Source organism: Ciconia boyciana, chromosome 1, assembly GCF_034638445.1.
Source record: "Ciconia boyciana chromosome 1, ASM3463844v1, whole genome shotgun sequence".
NCBI classification, from domain to species: Eukaryota; Metazoa; Chordata; class Aves; order Ciconiiformes; family Ciconiidae; genus Ciconia; species Ciconia boyciana.
Genome location: NC_132934.1, coordinates 116965362 through 116979372, shown reverse-complemented (window position 1 = coordinate 116979372; position 14011 = coordinate 116965362). Strand labels below are relative to the sequence as shown.

The 14011-nt window shown below is 43.5% G+C and overlaps 1 protein-coding gene across 4 annotated transcripts in view; it reads right to left on the bottom strand.

Moving 5' to 3' along the window:
• The window catches only part of EVA1C (eva-1 homolog C), a 42017-nt gene that overhangs the window by 5653 nt on the left and 22353 nt on the right, over nucleotides 1–14011 (bottom strand). For 3 of the 4 annotated variants that reach the window (XM_072851922.1, XM_072851894.1, XM_072851913.1), the window contains 2 exons: nucleotides 13641–13793; nucleotides 1565–1708 (listed from right to left, as the gene is read on the bottom strand). In XM_072851922.1, the coding sequence (XP_072708023.1) occupies nucleotides 1565–1708; nucleotides 13641–13793 (297 nt within the window). The remainder of the gene's footprint in view (nucleotides 1–1564; nucleotides 1709–13640; nucleotides 13794–14011) is intronic. The other variant, XM_072851903.1, reaches the window with a different exon arrangement.

The window sequence follows — 14011 nt, the reverse complement described above, 5'->3', positions numbered from 1 at the left end:
CAGCTCAGTAGGATTTGGCAGAAGAAAAAGTCTTCAAAATGTGCCAGCAACACACAAGAACACTATTTATTACCCACGTGTTTTTGCAAAACCACTTCACTAAATAACAGAATGCATAACCTCACTGCAAACAAACATACACTGGTTTTCTAGTACACAGATGTGCAAGAAAGAACAATCTGTTATAATTATCCTTACTCTAATTAAAGAGAATTCCATTAACTCATTCATAAAGTTACTACAGCATGAAGGCAACTGCTCAATAACGTATTAGTGCAAAGGCAGATCTCCAGCTCTCTTCAAAAATATAAAGCTGAATTACTGCAATGCCTCTCACCTGACAACTAACTCATGGGGAGACTGAAAATCTCTCACGCCAGCAAGGAGGCAGCTGGAGCTCATTTTCCTCTGATCTTCAGGTACACGGTGATCTAGTAATCAGTCCTATACTGCTGTTCCCAAAAGCACGTCTCAGATAACCTGTGCCCTTTGACCACTACTCACTAGAGATGCAGCGAAAGGACTCTATGATATGTCCCCATGGAGCTACTGCTGTGACTCCCTACAGACCAGAAAGAGCCAGAAAGCAGCAGGGCTGGCGGCTTTCCAAGCGGTGCACAGTAAGCAGAGTGGTAACTTGGAGAAAAAGCTTTTACGCATCCTCTGGTTGAAGCAGAGGCGTGTGAGAGACAGTCACCCCTGATCCTCACACTTCCACCCCACAGCTAGCCAGCAGCAGAAAGCAGAGCCTGAGGAAATCTGTTCGAGGCTTAAGAAATGCACAGTCATTCCTAAAAATGTGCAATACCAAAATAAGGCACTACATTAAAGTTCTGCAACCCCTTTTCTCTCACCTTTATTCATATTACACTTTGCTGTCCCACGGCCTTTGCTTTTGAGAAAAAGAATTGTAGGGAATCCTGCTTTGCCGTGATTGTAAATGTATTAGTCTATGGTAAAGACTATGGAAAACTGTTCCTACTTGTCTGAGGAATGAGCTCAAGTAGGCTTCAGTCCTGCAAGGGATGTATAACCTCAGACCTTTACTTTTAGTGAGACTTTGCCCATGAGAAAGGAAATCCCTCTGCAAGGCTGAAGGCTGTAGGTGTGCTCATGTGAATCAAATTTCAGGACTGGCCTTGTACACAGTGCTTCAATTATGCTGGACTGCTTTACCTGCACTGATGGCAGGCAATGCCAGGTTATTTTTCCTAGCTCTGTTGCAGGTGAACTCTGTAGAATGGACTCTTATTTTGATAGTATTTCTCAAAATATTAAAACACATACTTTATATTTTATTGTCAATTGCATTTTTATAGGAAAAAAGACCCTTAATGCCTGAGTTTACATTAGGTGCAGCTCTGCCCATGGGATTGTTCACATATTTGGTTGTTCTTGTATGGCTATGTCACAAACTTCCTGTGTTAAAAGGAAGGGGAGATTTAGGAAGCCTCCGTGTGCATGTGTGTGTGTGTGTCTGTCTCCATACGTGTGCACCATTTGGCATTGGTTTGCTTTGCAAGCAGAATGACGGCTTTAAAATGATCATGCATTTTGCTCTTACCACATGCATAGCTGACGTTAAGGTATTTTGTCACTCCAGGTAGGCACGGACTTCCAAAATCCTGGCTAGTGACAATGATTTTGCATCTCTGTTTCCCATAACACCTTTTAGATAAAACTTCTAGCGCCGTGTAAGACAAACAATCTGAAAGAAAAATACATACCATAAATATACAACACTGGTGTTATCAGAAATGATAGCTGCTACATGCACGACTAGAGATACAAATCTGCTATTGATTTCAGGCATATGTTTGCCTAAGCAGGATTTCAGAATTAAATATTAAGATTTGTCGATGCAAGGAAGTCAGCTGCAATGAGAATGTGAACTTGCAGCAAGCTAACTACCTCATGCTGACTTCCAGGTGCATGCTCTGGTTGCAGTAAGATTCATGTCAACCTCCAAATGAGGTGCCCAGTGTAAGAGATCTATGTTCCCTTCATGATCACTTGCAAAAAATAAGGACATTCAAATAGCTCTCCATCTACTCCATCTCAAGATGAGTGTGCAAATAAAGGGAGATGCAATGCTGTTTGCAGGTCTTTCTCTTGGTTCCTGGGTTATTGAGATGATTTGACAGAATGCCTAATCTCAGTTCAAGTCAGGTGAGATCAATTTTTATGTGTCACAACAGCTAGGGCTACAGTGAAGCTCGGTGTATTAAAGGTAGCTTTTGATTTATTATGCCTGTCACTGGTAGGAGCCATTCTGCTGTGGCGAAGAGGTCAAAACGGGCTCAATATTTAACCACAGAAATATTTAGCTTCTTCCTCCCATGCCAAATTCCAGGCTGTTCTAGTAAGGCTGCCACCACAAGCCAAGTTTGCATGCCTAAAGCAACCTCAGCGGCATCTACACTGCACTGCCTTCATGCCCTAATTACATGAGGTAACCAACATCATTTTCAAAGCAGCCTAAACTACCCCCGACTTTGTGCAGATGAAGAGCGTCTAGATTGCTGAAACCCTCCCTGTGGACTGAGCAAGAAGCATGTGCCATGTGTGAAAACCTGCCTTGCTAACATCTACACTTGGAGTTGGGATTTCTTCATTCAAGACTTACCCCTTCTACCACAATTTCTAAAATAATAAAACTTGACTAGCAGGATTTTACACTGAAGCTGAAATTATTTGGGTGGGAAAGTGTGTGTGTCAGACAAACTTTAAAAAATCTGCTTTAAAAAAAGAAAGAATGTCTCTAGCTGTGATTAAATTCCTGGTATCCACATGTGCTAAACTCCAAGCCACAAAGCAAAAATGCCCCTTAGTTTTGGTTTCTAAACAGCAAGTATGCAGAAATGACAAGTCTGGAGTAAGTAATACTTTCCTGAAGCTGTCTGCTTGCAGTCAGTGTTACCTGATGCATTTTGTGGCTTTCTGTGGATGACAGATATTTCTCACTCTAGTCTTCTGAGGTAGGGACACTCTAGAGGTCTGAAAATCTATTTCTCTGGGCATTAAACCATACCTTCTTCCTATAACAAAACTCAGATAAGAACGGCACCTTGTCACCTTCCAGCTGCTGAAGCTCATTTGTGCCTCTTCAGAGGAAGGAGAAATAGTGCTTGCAAAGACACTCCAAAGGTTCCCCAAATCAGTCTTGTTTGACAAGAAAGGGGAGGTTTGAGACTGGAGCTCTTGACAAAGAAGATTCACCTTTAATATGTGAAAATGGGGCAGACTTGTGATTTTTAGAGTTAAACCCCTGACACCAGCTCTAAATAAGTCACACACTTGAGCGGAGCCAGCAGGAGATACTGGGCTGATTTGTTTGTTTGGCAAAGGGCTTGTGGGCTACCTTTGGACATGCATTTTTAGGAGAGTAACTCTTTCTTTGTCTTTTCAGAGACCTAAAAACCTAATGCCCGTGTGTCCCGGGAGGCTGCTGTGCAGGCAGGGAAGGCCAAACTAAAACATTGGACAGTTCTGGTTAAGTAACTCATCTGTTTTAGTCTCCCTCCCTGGCAATATCAGATGAGTAAGGATATATTTGGGTGGACATTTTAGGCAGCCCAGTAGCTTATTTTGACAAGTACGAAAACAACTGAAGAATATCAGGAGAAATTATCAGAAGGAATCATAGAATCAGAGAATGGTTTGGGTTGGAAGGGACCTTCAAACATCATCTAGTCCAATCACCCCTGCCATAGTCAGAGACACCTTCCACTAGACCAGGTTGCTCAAAGCCCCATCCAGCCTGGCCTTGAACACTTCCAGGGATGGGGCACCCACAGCTTCTCTGGGCAACCTGTTCCAGTGCCTCACCACCCTCATAGTGAAGAATTTCTTCCTTGTATCTAATCTAAATCTACCCTTTTTCAGTTTAAAGCCATTATCCCTTGTCGTATCACTACATGCCCTTGTAAGAAGTCCCTCTCCAGCTTTCTTGTAGGCCCCCTTCAGGTACTGGAAGGCTGCTATAAGGTGTGCCCAGAGCTTTCTCTTCTCCAGGCTGAACAACCCCAACTCTCTCAGTGTGTCTTCATAGGAGAGGTGCTCCAGCCCTCTGATCATCTTTGTGGCCCTCCTCTGGACTTGCTCCAACAAGTCCATGTCCTTCTTATGTTGGGGACCCCAGAGCTGGATGCAATACTCCAGTTGGGGTCTCACGAGAGCAGAGTAGAGGGGGAGAATCGCCTCCCTCAACCTACTGGTCACGCTTCTTTTGATGCAGCCCAGGATACGGTTGGCTTTCTGGGCTGCAAGCGCACATTGCCGGGTCATGTTGAGCTTCTCATCAACCAACACCCCCAAGTCCTTCTCCTCAGGGCTGGTCTCAATCCATTCTCTGCCCAGCCTGTATTTGTGTCTGGGATTGCCCTGACCCACGTGCAGGACCTTGCACCTGGCCTTGTTGAACTTCATGAGGTTCGCATGGGCCCACCTAAGCCTGTCAAGGTCCCACTGGATGGCATCCCTTCCCTCCAGTGTGTCGACTGCACCACACAGCTTGGTGTCATCGGCAAACTTGCTGAGGGTGCACTCAATCCCACTGTCCATGTCACTGACAAAGATGTTAAACAGCACCAGTCCCAATACCAACCCCTGAGGAACGCCACTTGTCACTGGTCTCCACTTGGACATCGAGCTGTTGACCACAACTCTTCGAGTGCAACCATCCAGCCTGTTCCTTATCCACCGAGTGGTCCATCCATCAAATCCATGTCTCTCCAATGTAGAGACCAGGATGTCATGCAGGACAGTGTCACATGCTTTGCACAAGTCCAGGTAGATGACATCAGTTGCTCTTCCCTTATCCACCAACACCTTAACCCCGTCATAGAAGGCCACCAAATTTGTCAGGCACGTTTTACCCTTAGTGAAGCCATGTTGGCTGTCACCAATCACCTCCTTATTTTCCATGTGCCTTAGCATAGTTTCCAGGGGGATCTGCTCTGTGATCTTGCTGGGCACAGAGGTGAGACTGACTGGCCTGTAGTCCTCTGGGTCTCCCTTTTCTCCCTTTTTAAAAATGGGGGTTATGTTTCCCCTTTTCCAGTCAGTGGGAATATCACTGGACTGCTACGACTTCTCAAATACGGTTCCCTCAGGACCCGTGGATGCATCTCATCAGGTCTCATGATTCATAAATAAATGGATTGGGAGCACAACAGCAACCTGGCAAACTGAATTATGTTTTCTACAAAATTTCCTGCCCTGGGAGGTACTCACAATGTCTTAAAAACCAGAAGGCTGTTGTGCTGATGGTTTTCTACAAATTCAGTGATACAGTGAGTACATGTTTCATTTTGCCTTTGGTAGATGTTTGCTCATGTTTCTGTGGGAGTTAATAGCTCCTTATCATGTATATTCATGTTGGATTTGGCTCTTCTACCTGAAGAGCCAGTTGTCATATGCCTGCAGACTCTTGCCAGGCCAGTTTCTGGAGAACTTCCCAAGGCTTGTCTGGTGTCACAGGTGAGTAAATGCAAACCAAGGCTGGCTTGCTTTTGCAGGACAGCACAGAAGTTAACTGGAAAGACCTTTAACACACCCCCCTCCCATTTATCAGCTTCCTGTGTTCTAACAAGATTTTGGCTTTTAGTGATTCAGTCAAAAAATGTTCAGTTTTTTTCTCTTTGGTTTATGTGTGTCCTTGCTATCTCCCCACTAGCTCTCCTGGCAGTTACAATGCCAGCTGAGCAATGAGCTCAGCTCAGAGGAATTCTGTGTACTCGGTACCAAAGGCCACTTTTTTAACGGCTGCGTCTTTGTCTGTGCAATCTCCCACAAGCAGACATTACAGAAGTGTATCCGCACCGAAGTCAGAGGAATCAGTGTGTGCTGAAGGGATGTTCAAGCTAGTTTCAACCAAACTTGGTCTAATATCAATCCAGCTGCAGCAACGCAGAACTCACGTTAGCAATAGTTTATCTTCCTTCTGGTCAAGCATCTTACTGCAGTGTCTGAATGAGGAGAGGATTCAGTCAGTGCTGCATTTTGAGTAAATGAGTGAATAGTCCCACTGAATGGTCCCGAAGAAATCACAGATCAGGAGATGAACATAAACATGCAATGCATCTTCTTTCTGAATATCTGAGTAACGTTTGAGCTACGCGTATGTTTATGGGGCTTGCTAAATTGGTGCCATATGTTTAAAATAAACTGCTTCTTGAAAGGCACTTTCCTGGCATGCTAGAAGGCTGGTGGCATCCACCAGCAGTGGTGGAAAAGGCAGCAATGCGTGGCTGGGAAAACATTCCATTCTTCACGCCTTTCTCCCAAAGTTGCCTGCTACACACCAAGACTGCTGGTGGATCTTTTGAAACAGACACTTATATGGATGGCATGGAGATACGGGTGTCAAGAAGAGGTTCTTAATTCAGTAATAAACTATTAAATGTGACTGCAGCTATTTAACAGTTAGCGTAGAAAGCCTTGTTTCTAGAGGAAAGGCTCTTTCAGCTCCCTAATTAGCTTTGTTTAGGAAAGTTTTGGCATGCAAATGACATGCCATAAATCATGCAGGCTTTAATGAGAAGCAATTTGTCTTCTGGTTTATTAAAGCTTCTCTCAATTCAGACAGTATGAGCTTTCCCTCCCTTTCTTTCCACCCTGCCACAAAGACCTCCAGGTGATGGAGCAGCCAGAGCTGGCCTGAGCGTCTTGTGCCAAGCTCTGGCAACAGCGTCCTGTCACACCCTCTCCAAACATTACTAATTGCTGTCTTCTCCCACATCACTGTGCACAGGACGAGCCTCAAGACATGGCGGGTAGGGGATGTGTCTCAAATGTAGATCCGCATGACATAAAAAGTAACGTGCTGGTGAAGGACCAGGGCACCCAAAAAAGAAACCGCTCCACAATTTGTCACTCCAATACTGGAGGCCAGCTGCTTCTTGCTTTCATCCCAAACTGCTGGCTTATGCTGCTTTATGCTTTCTGGGCTGTGCCTACCCGCAAAAGAATAAGGAGCTTGCTTTTAAAATCAACTGAAAGCAAAGATTTCACACTACGAAATCAGGATGGCTTGTGCTTTGTGGAGCCCAAATATAGCTCTGGGGATAAGAATTGACAAGGGGAAACTATGGAGTTTGGAGCAAGCTAAGGCTGCAGACTCCTAAAGAAAGTTACCATAATAATATGGTAATTTATGCAAGAGCATGGCACACAGGGTCCTGCCTATGCATCAGAAAAGGGCCATTTGAACCACTGATTCTATCAAAAACACACAATATGATCAGCAGCACTTATGAAAAGTATTGCTGATACCTTTATATTCCAGGTCCAAGTATTGTCAGTAAACAAGGCAGTATGATACGCTAAAAATACTACTTACTGCCAGCACAGGCCATTCCTTAGAAGTGAACACAGCACCAAGGCTTTCTGAAAAGCTGCACCCTCTCTCTCCCTATCACTGCGCTGCCTGTTGTGAGGCCCTTGTAGCCTGCATGAGATTAGCCCATTGCTTGGTTTTATTTACAAGCAGCTCTGAGTTCAGAATTCAGTCTGTAAGTATTCTGCACCCCCCCCCCCCCCCGGGTCTTTCTCTTTCACATGCATATGCACAGAGTGGAGGATCCGTCTGCCAGCACAAACACCGAAGGCAAGAGACAAGTGGAGCTCCCCACTTGCCGGTGGCAGCAGGAACTAGACTCCTTCTGCTCAAACGCTCATTGCTTTGTTTTGCACCATTTGGGTCTGCATGTACACAGGTAGGAGTTCCTTGGCTTATTGTAGACTCGCGTGCCAAGTGTCCTTTTCCAAACAGTTCAAAAATCCAAGCTAGAAAAAACTACACAAGAAAACCCCCGAATTGCTAGTAAAGAAAACATTAATGGATGAAGTGATGTGTGTCTGAGCGTGCTTCAAGCAACTTCAAACAGCTGCCCAGCCAAATGTGACCTTCCCTGTTCATCTCAGCAGAAAGTTAACTGGACCCTAAAAATGGTGGCTGCTCTCTTCTTCCCTTCAAACAATCACTTCTCATCCTGCCACTGCTTTGAACACCTTTTCTTTTTGGGGAGCTTTGTCTTGACAAGATTTGTTGGAGCCAAGGGGTACAATGGCTCCTACTGGCACCTTTTCGGGCCCAAAATACCTACTAAGCTTCCCAGTTTGCTCAGGCTGACATGGACAAGGAACTTTTCATATCTGCTATCTGCACACAGAGAGAGTTGACTTCAGGATTTTTGTGGTGGAATCAAAATTGAACAATTTTATCCTTATGTTTGCACCCATAAAATTCAGTTGACTCTTGTCTCCCGCACCCAAAGTGGCAAGGCACTACTGGCAGAAGCTGCAAAGGGAGATGTCAACCTACCCCACATCCCTGAGCCCTGGTCCTGCTACAGAACAGTGCCTCTGCATCTAACCTGCTCACACCATCCCTCTGCCTTCACAGCTGGAGCACATTTGCTCTTTCATGGTGTCCCTGTAAGAGGTCCTATGCTGTGTTACTAAAATAACTGCTCAGCAGCCTCAGGTTTCTTCCGTTCAGGAGACTGCCACTTGCATGACTGCCCACAGGGCTTGTGTTTGAAATCAGCACCATAGTTAGCTAGTAAATATATGCTGAGCAGATGATGCTCAGGAATAGAAGGGCATACCCAGGCCTTGAACCAGTAATACCTGCAGTCTAGAAAGGACTGAGTCACCTTCTCTGTAGCAGCTCTGAGCTACAAGCTGTTGCTTCTTCCCCCAGCAGAGGACTGGGCTCGGTGTTTCTGTAAATTGACCAAGCGCTCCTTGAAGCGTCTGTACTTCAATATCCAGTATTTCCTAATTTTTGGCCAACTTACATGGTTTGTGTTTTATGGCACTATAGCTAGCATGAACCTAATAACTTCAGTGTGTAAGCATTTCCAGATCTGCCTATAGCCATTTGTACCTTTACTTCATTTACATCTGCTCTCAAGAGACTTATACGAAGGACTGGCTCACACTAGGAGGAGCATACATCTCAGTAAGAGAAAGGATCCAAAAGCTTTTCAATCACTGTTAGTGAACAAGAGATGTAGGCCCTTTGAATTGTCCACGAGACTGATACAAAAAAAGAAAAAAAAAAAAGGAATCACAGTATCACAAAATACTGTTACATAACAAAATCATGACGCCTTGTTAGGCTGGAAGGAACCTACAGGATTTTGGAAATCTCTCTTTCTTGCCTTGCTAACACCCCTTCTTAGCTGAATGCCATTTCACTGGGAAGAGGGGATTAGGACAAAACCCAGCCCCAGGGTATGTCATGCCATGGTGCAAGCTGTGATGAGAGTGCCTGAATTCTCCACCTCCCCTCTCAACCTCCCAAAAGGGGGAACGGGTAATAGAGAAGGCTGTGCTGGAAAGGACCCTACCTTCCAGCAATGAAGATATGCAATTCTGGGCTCTGCTGGTCATTAGTGCTCGAGGGAATGCACATCTGACCCGCCAATGCACATCCAGGTGAAATTTCTGGGAAGGACATTTTAGTGTTCTAGCTTGCAAGTTGCAGCTAGAGGCGACCCACTACCAAGCCTTCTTTCAAGTACTTTCATGTATTAACAAGAATAATCTATGATTTGAGAAGTGTTTGTTGACCTGAATCTTCCTTGTATTCTCTATGGTAACCTGTTCTGGCACAACTCTTTAACTTCTTTTGGCCAATAAATTTTCTCTTTCCTCATGCACATGTTAGTACAAATATAAAAGAGATAATATGTCAGAAAAGGCAACAACTCACACAGGAACAAACTGCTACGGTTTCCTGCTTTGGCGCTAGGCACAATAGATTCCTCTAAGCAGAACCATCTGCTACAAAACTGCACCCAAAAAAGTTTTTGTTTTCTTGTGAAGTTTTTGATAATCTTAGGAAAACAGGGAAGTTACTCTCTGTAAATTCTGTACAGTCTTAACAGTGCTAGTCATTTGAATAGCTGCAGAAGCAGGACACTGCTTGGAGTTTTTTTATTTTCCTGCAATGATCCAGAGATCTTATAATGGAAATCATTCCCTGTGCTTCAATGAACTCTGCTACTTATGGTAGGAGCTTACTTTGCAGAAGAAACTTTTCCTGAAGGCAAAATATTCTAAAACGCCTGGAGACAAGATTTTATGCACTGTTCTTTGAAGTGGGCAACAGTGACCACTCGTAGGAATGAATGGCCCTGATGACAAGTCAGAGAGCAAGATCAGACATGTAAAAATACCATATTTCAGTTTGATGGTGAAAGTGACAAAAACCAGGAAAAATGTTTTATAGTGATCTTATATGGAAATTTCACATTCTTTGACAAATCCTCCCTCTCCCCCAAAACTGCACCAAGCAAGACGACTTGTTCTAAGCACAGCTTTTTGTTTCTGGTCATTTTTAACAAAAGCAAGAGACATTTTGAAATGAAAGGTTCAAGTTACCCATATAATGAGGCATCAGTCTTGGGACTGAAGTAGTGCTGTCTTATCAGCTATGGTACACATTAGAGTTTCTTGTACTTAGTAGTTCAAATCTTTATCCAGATTCAAATCTTCTGTTTATCTGAATCAGAACAGGGACTTGAATGTATGTTTCCCATAGCCCATCCTGTGTGGGCTTTTCAGTCGGCTTTGTCTCCTGCTAAAGCTGTTCCATTGCCTAGGGTAAGCAAGACTTAACCAGACCAGAGGACAACTCCACTGTAAAGGCTTTATCTAGCAGGGATGACACCATGATACCATTGCTCTTCTTCCTCCTCTGTATTGAAAATGGCACCTAATTTACATTATTAAACTGGCTCAGAAAACTAGTTCCAAGAGGAGGCAGTCATGCTAAATGTTGAGCTGAGGCTCAGGATCCTACAAGTGCTCCGAGGCCACACAAGTACCACCAATACCAGAGATGGATTTATATACTCTATTTCCTATATGGAGAAGAGCCTTTATGCTAAAGAAATTTTATGTTTTCCTGTGTTCCCTTTGAAGCAAAGCTCCAAAAATCTATCAGTTGATTTGATAGACTGTTCACAGAAAAGCGGTAGTTCAGAATCCATCTGTCTCAGGCCAAAGCTGCTGTTTGTCATTAATTGCTTATCAGCTATATTACATGTAACATGAGATCACCAAAATCTAGAGAAGTATCTAATTAATTCAATACCCAGTACTCCTAGCAGGACCCAGTACTCAAGTGCAAAACAATTGAGCTCAATAGAGACTCGTCATTAGGACCTACAGATGACTTCTCTTCTGCATAGTACTAAAAAAGCTTCACAGTTTCCCTGTGATGCAGTGAAAGAAACGGAAAGGCTGAAGCACTGCCTTTAGGCTGAGATGCACAAACGTGGGTAGAAACAACAATGGATGTGTGTTGGAGCAGATTTAGCTTCTGGTGCAAACATAGACAAGTATGTGGGCTCTGATTCAGGAATGAAGAGCAGCTGAAGTAAGTTTTCTAAATTGTCTTAAATCGTTAAAATCACATTGACATTCAAATTACCATTGCTTTCCCTGAGAGAAAGGTACACAGACATGAAAAAAGTCTAATCATGCACCTACTCACACCTGTATGCGCTTAAATAACCACATGAATAAGGTTTAAGCTTGAGACAGACAGGTCTGGAGTCAATTGGATTTGGCTCCTAAGTGCTAAGTCTTTTGTGATAACTGAATGTGTACTCCCAAGCCACATAGGTGCTTTTGAAAATTATACTCACTGCAGAGGGTTACTGGTACCATACAGGAAGAGGCCAAGCACTTTCATTAAGTAATGGGAAGTCTATACAAGGATCTACCTTCTACAGATCTACCCTGCGTTTGTCTCAGGTTTTATGCTCTCTCCTATTACCACAGTTTTAGGTTGCTTTACATAACACAAAACTAGCAACAGCCAGGGTGCTGCTCAAGAGGTGCTCGTATGCAGGGGGCCACAGCAGAGAGTTTGTTGCTGTTGCAAATTCTTTCTCTATTTATACTGGGAAACTTTATCCACTAAGAAGGGTTTGCAGTATTCTGATCTGTGAACTGTAAGTGCTGATATTAGAGGCAAGTGAGTGATTTCCAGAGGTGAATGAAGTGCAAGAATGAAGTAAGATGGCAGCCTTTCTCGATCAACTGAGCTATCTCTGCTCTGCTTTGCGTCATACACTAACACCACCATCATGAAGGATGTATGGGTCTGTCAGAAACCTGCTAAAATGTTTCCTCCACCAAACAGATAGGCAGAGCTAAAGTCTGTGTGAAGGACCACACCAGACAGTCAGTGTGAAACACAGACCTGACAATTTTAAATAGATTCTCATCTAAGAACAGATTACAATTTTCAGCCAATACATTTTTAATAGTATCTATACAACTAAATAGAAACATTGGCTTGCAGACAAATGGCTTTTAAGACTAATTACTGATCTCTTCTTGATGTTCAGAGATGCTTCTTATAGATTTCACTTGTAGCATGTTTCTTAGGAGTAAAGTTCAGCCTTTGCACAGGGCTGGCATCAGCCATGTAAGTCCATCCCTGTGTCGTATTAAGGGATATGAACAGCACACATATCTTGTGTATGCCTTCTCCACAGCATGAAAATTTACCTTCATACCTTCAGTGTCAACCACTGAACATATTATTCATACAAGCATCAAGCACCCTCACGACCACATGCTACTATAAATTTAGATATTTAGCAATAAAAAGTGAGTCATAAGTAATTCATCATACACTAGCTGAGACTATACAGTGAAGTCAATGACTGGTTAACGATTGGGTTCTTTTACCTATTCAAAAGGGAATGGTCTGTGCCTGAAAGTGTTAACAGTCTGACCAAAGTAATATTAATATTATAGCAACATTAACATATCATTTATATATTAATTACTAATATAGTGACATTAATATTATATGTTTAAATATATCAGGATGCACCTGCACTAGTAAATCAGCAGTGAGAGGGCATGTTTCTGGCACTGCAACGCAGTGCTCCATTCTGATAAGTACGGTCCCTGCAGCCATCTGGCCCGGGCCAACAGCATCCTCCCAGAAACTCGCCATCACAGCTGAGGAGCTAGCACAGGCCAGGGAGAAGCCCCAAGAAGCAGTCTGCATGCAGTCACCCTGCTTTGGAGGGTAAGAGTTTAGTACCACATACATAGGACATGCCTACCTTCTGGACTTGGTGCCAGAGAGAAGTCCCAGGCACATTTAATTTTCTAGTATACTACCACAGTCTTGGAGTCTGGTCATACAACAGCATCTGAAGCAATGGACCCTATCCTTACAGTCTGCATTTAAGGCAAGGAAGAGCTGGCAGAAACAGACATCAAAGAAGAAGGCAACAGTAAGACAAGGTGTCGTGACACTCAGGTTGCCTAATCATTGTCAGAAGTTGGAGGAAGAAGAGAGGCAAACAGCTGATATTTAATATACGTCACCTAAGTTCAAGACAGACAACAGAATTAGAGTTTTTGATGTTAATCATACTAAGGACTGATTAACTATATGAAAGTTTATTACTGTGCTGCATTTCTTACTTTATGTTTCTCCCTCGTACTGGGCAATTTGTTTGAGTTTCAGAAGTAATGTCTCTCACGTTTCAACCACTGATGCTTCCAAAATGCCATTGCTCTTGCACCTGAAGTTTTCTCCCCGCCTCTGTGCACCCGTTTGGAGAAGGTCTATCAACAACGTAAAAACATACCAAAGGGGGGGACGCGCTCCACTTCTGTTGAGCAGACATTCTCCTCGTGTGCCCATCTGCCATAGGTGGCAGAGTAGATGATAAGGAACTTGGACTCCTGACAGTGGAGTTTCAGTTCCTGGTTTTCACATGCTGATTTGGTTTTGTATTCAGCTAAAAGAAAAGCAAATAACAATATGGTAGCATGAGGCAATTTACTCGGCTGGACTGTTAATAGCAAATAGCAGCATGACAGAAAACAGCTTTTCTACAAGTTCTGTTGCGAGTGGTATGTGGCACTATTACAACCAGAGACAAAGCCAATAGCAAAGCAGAGTGTTTCCTCCAACTGAATTGCTCCCATATGACTATCTAAAGCCTCTGGGTCCTTT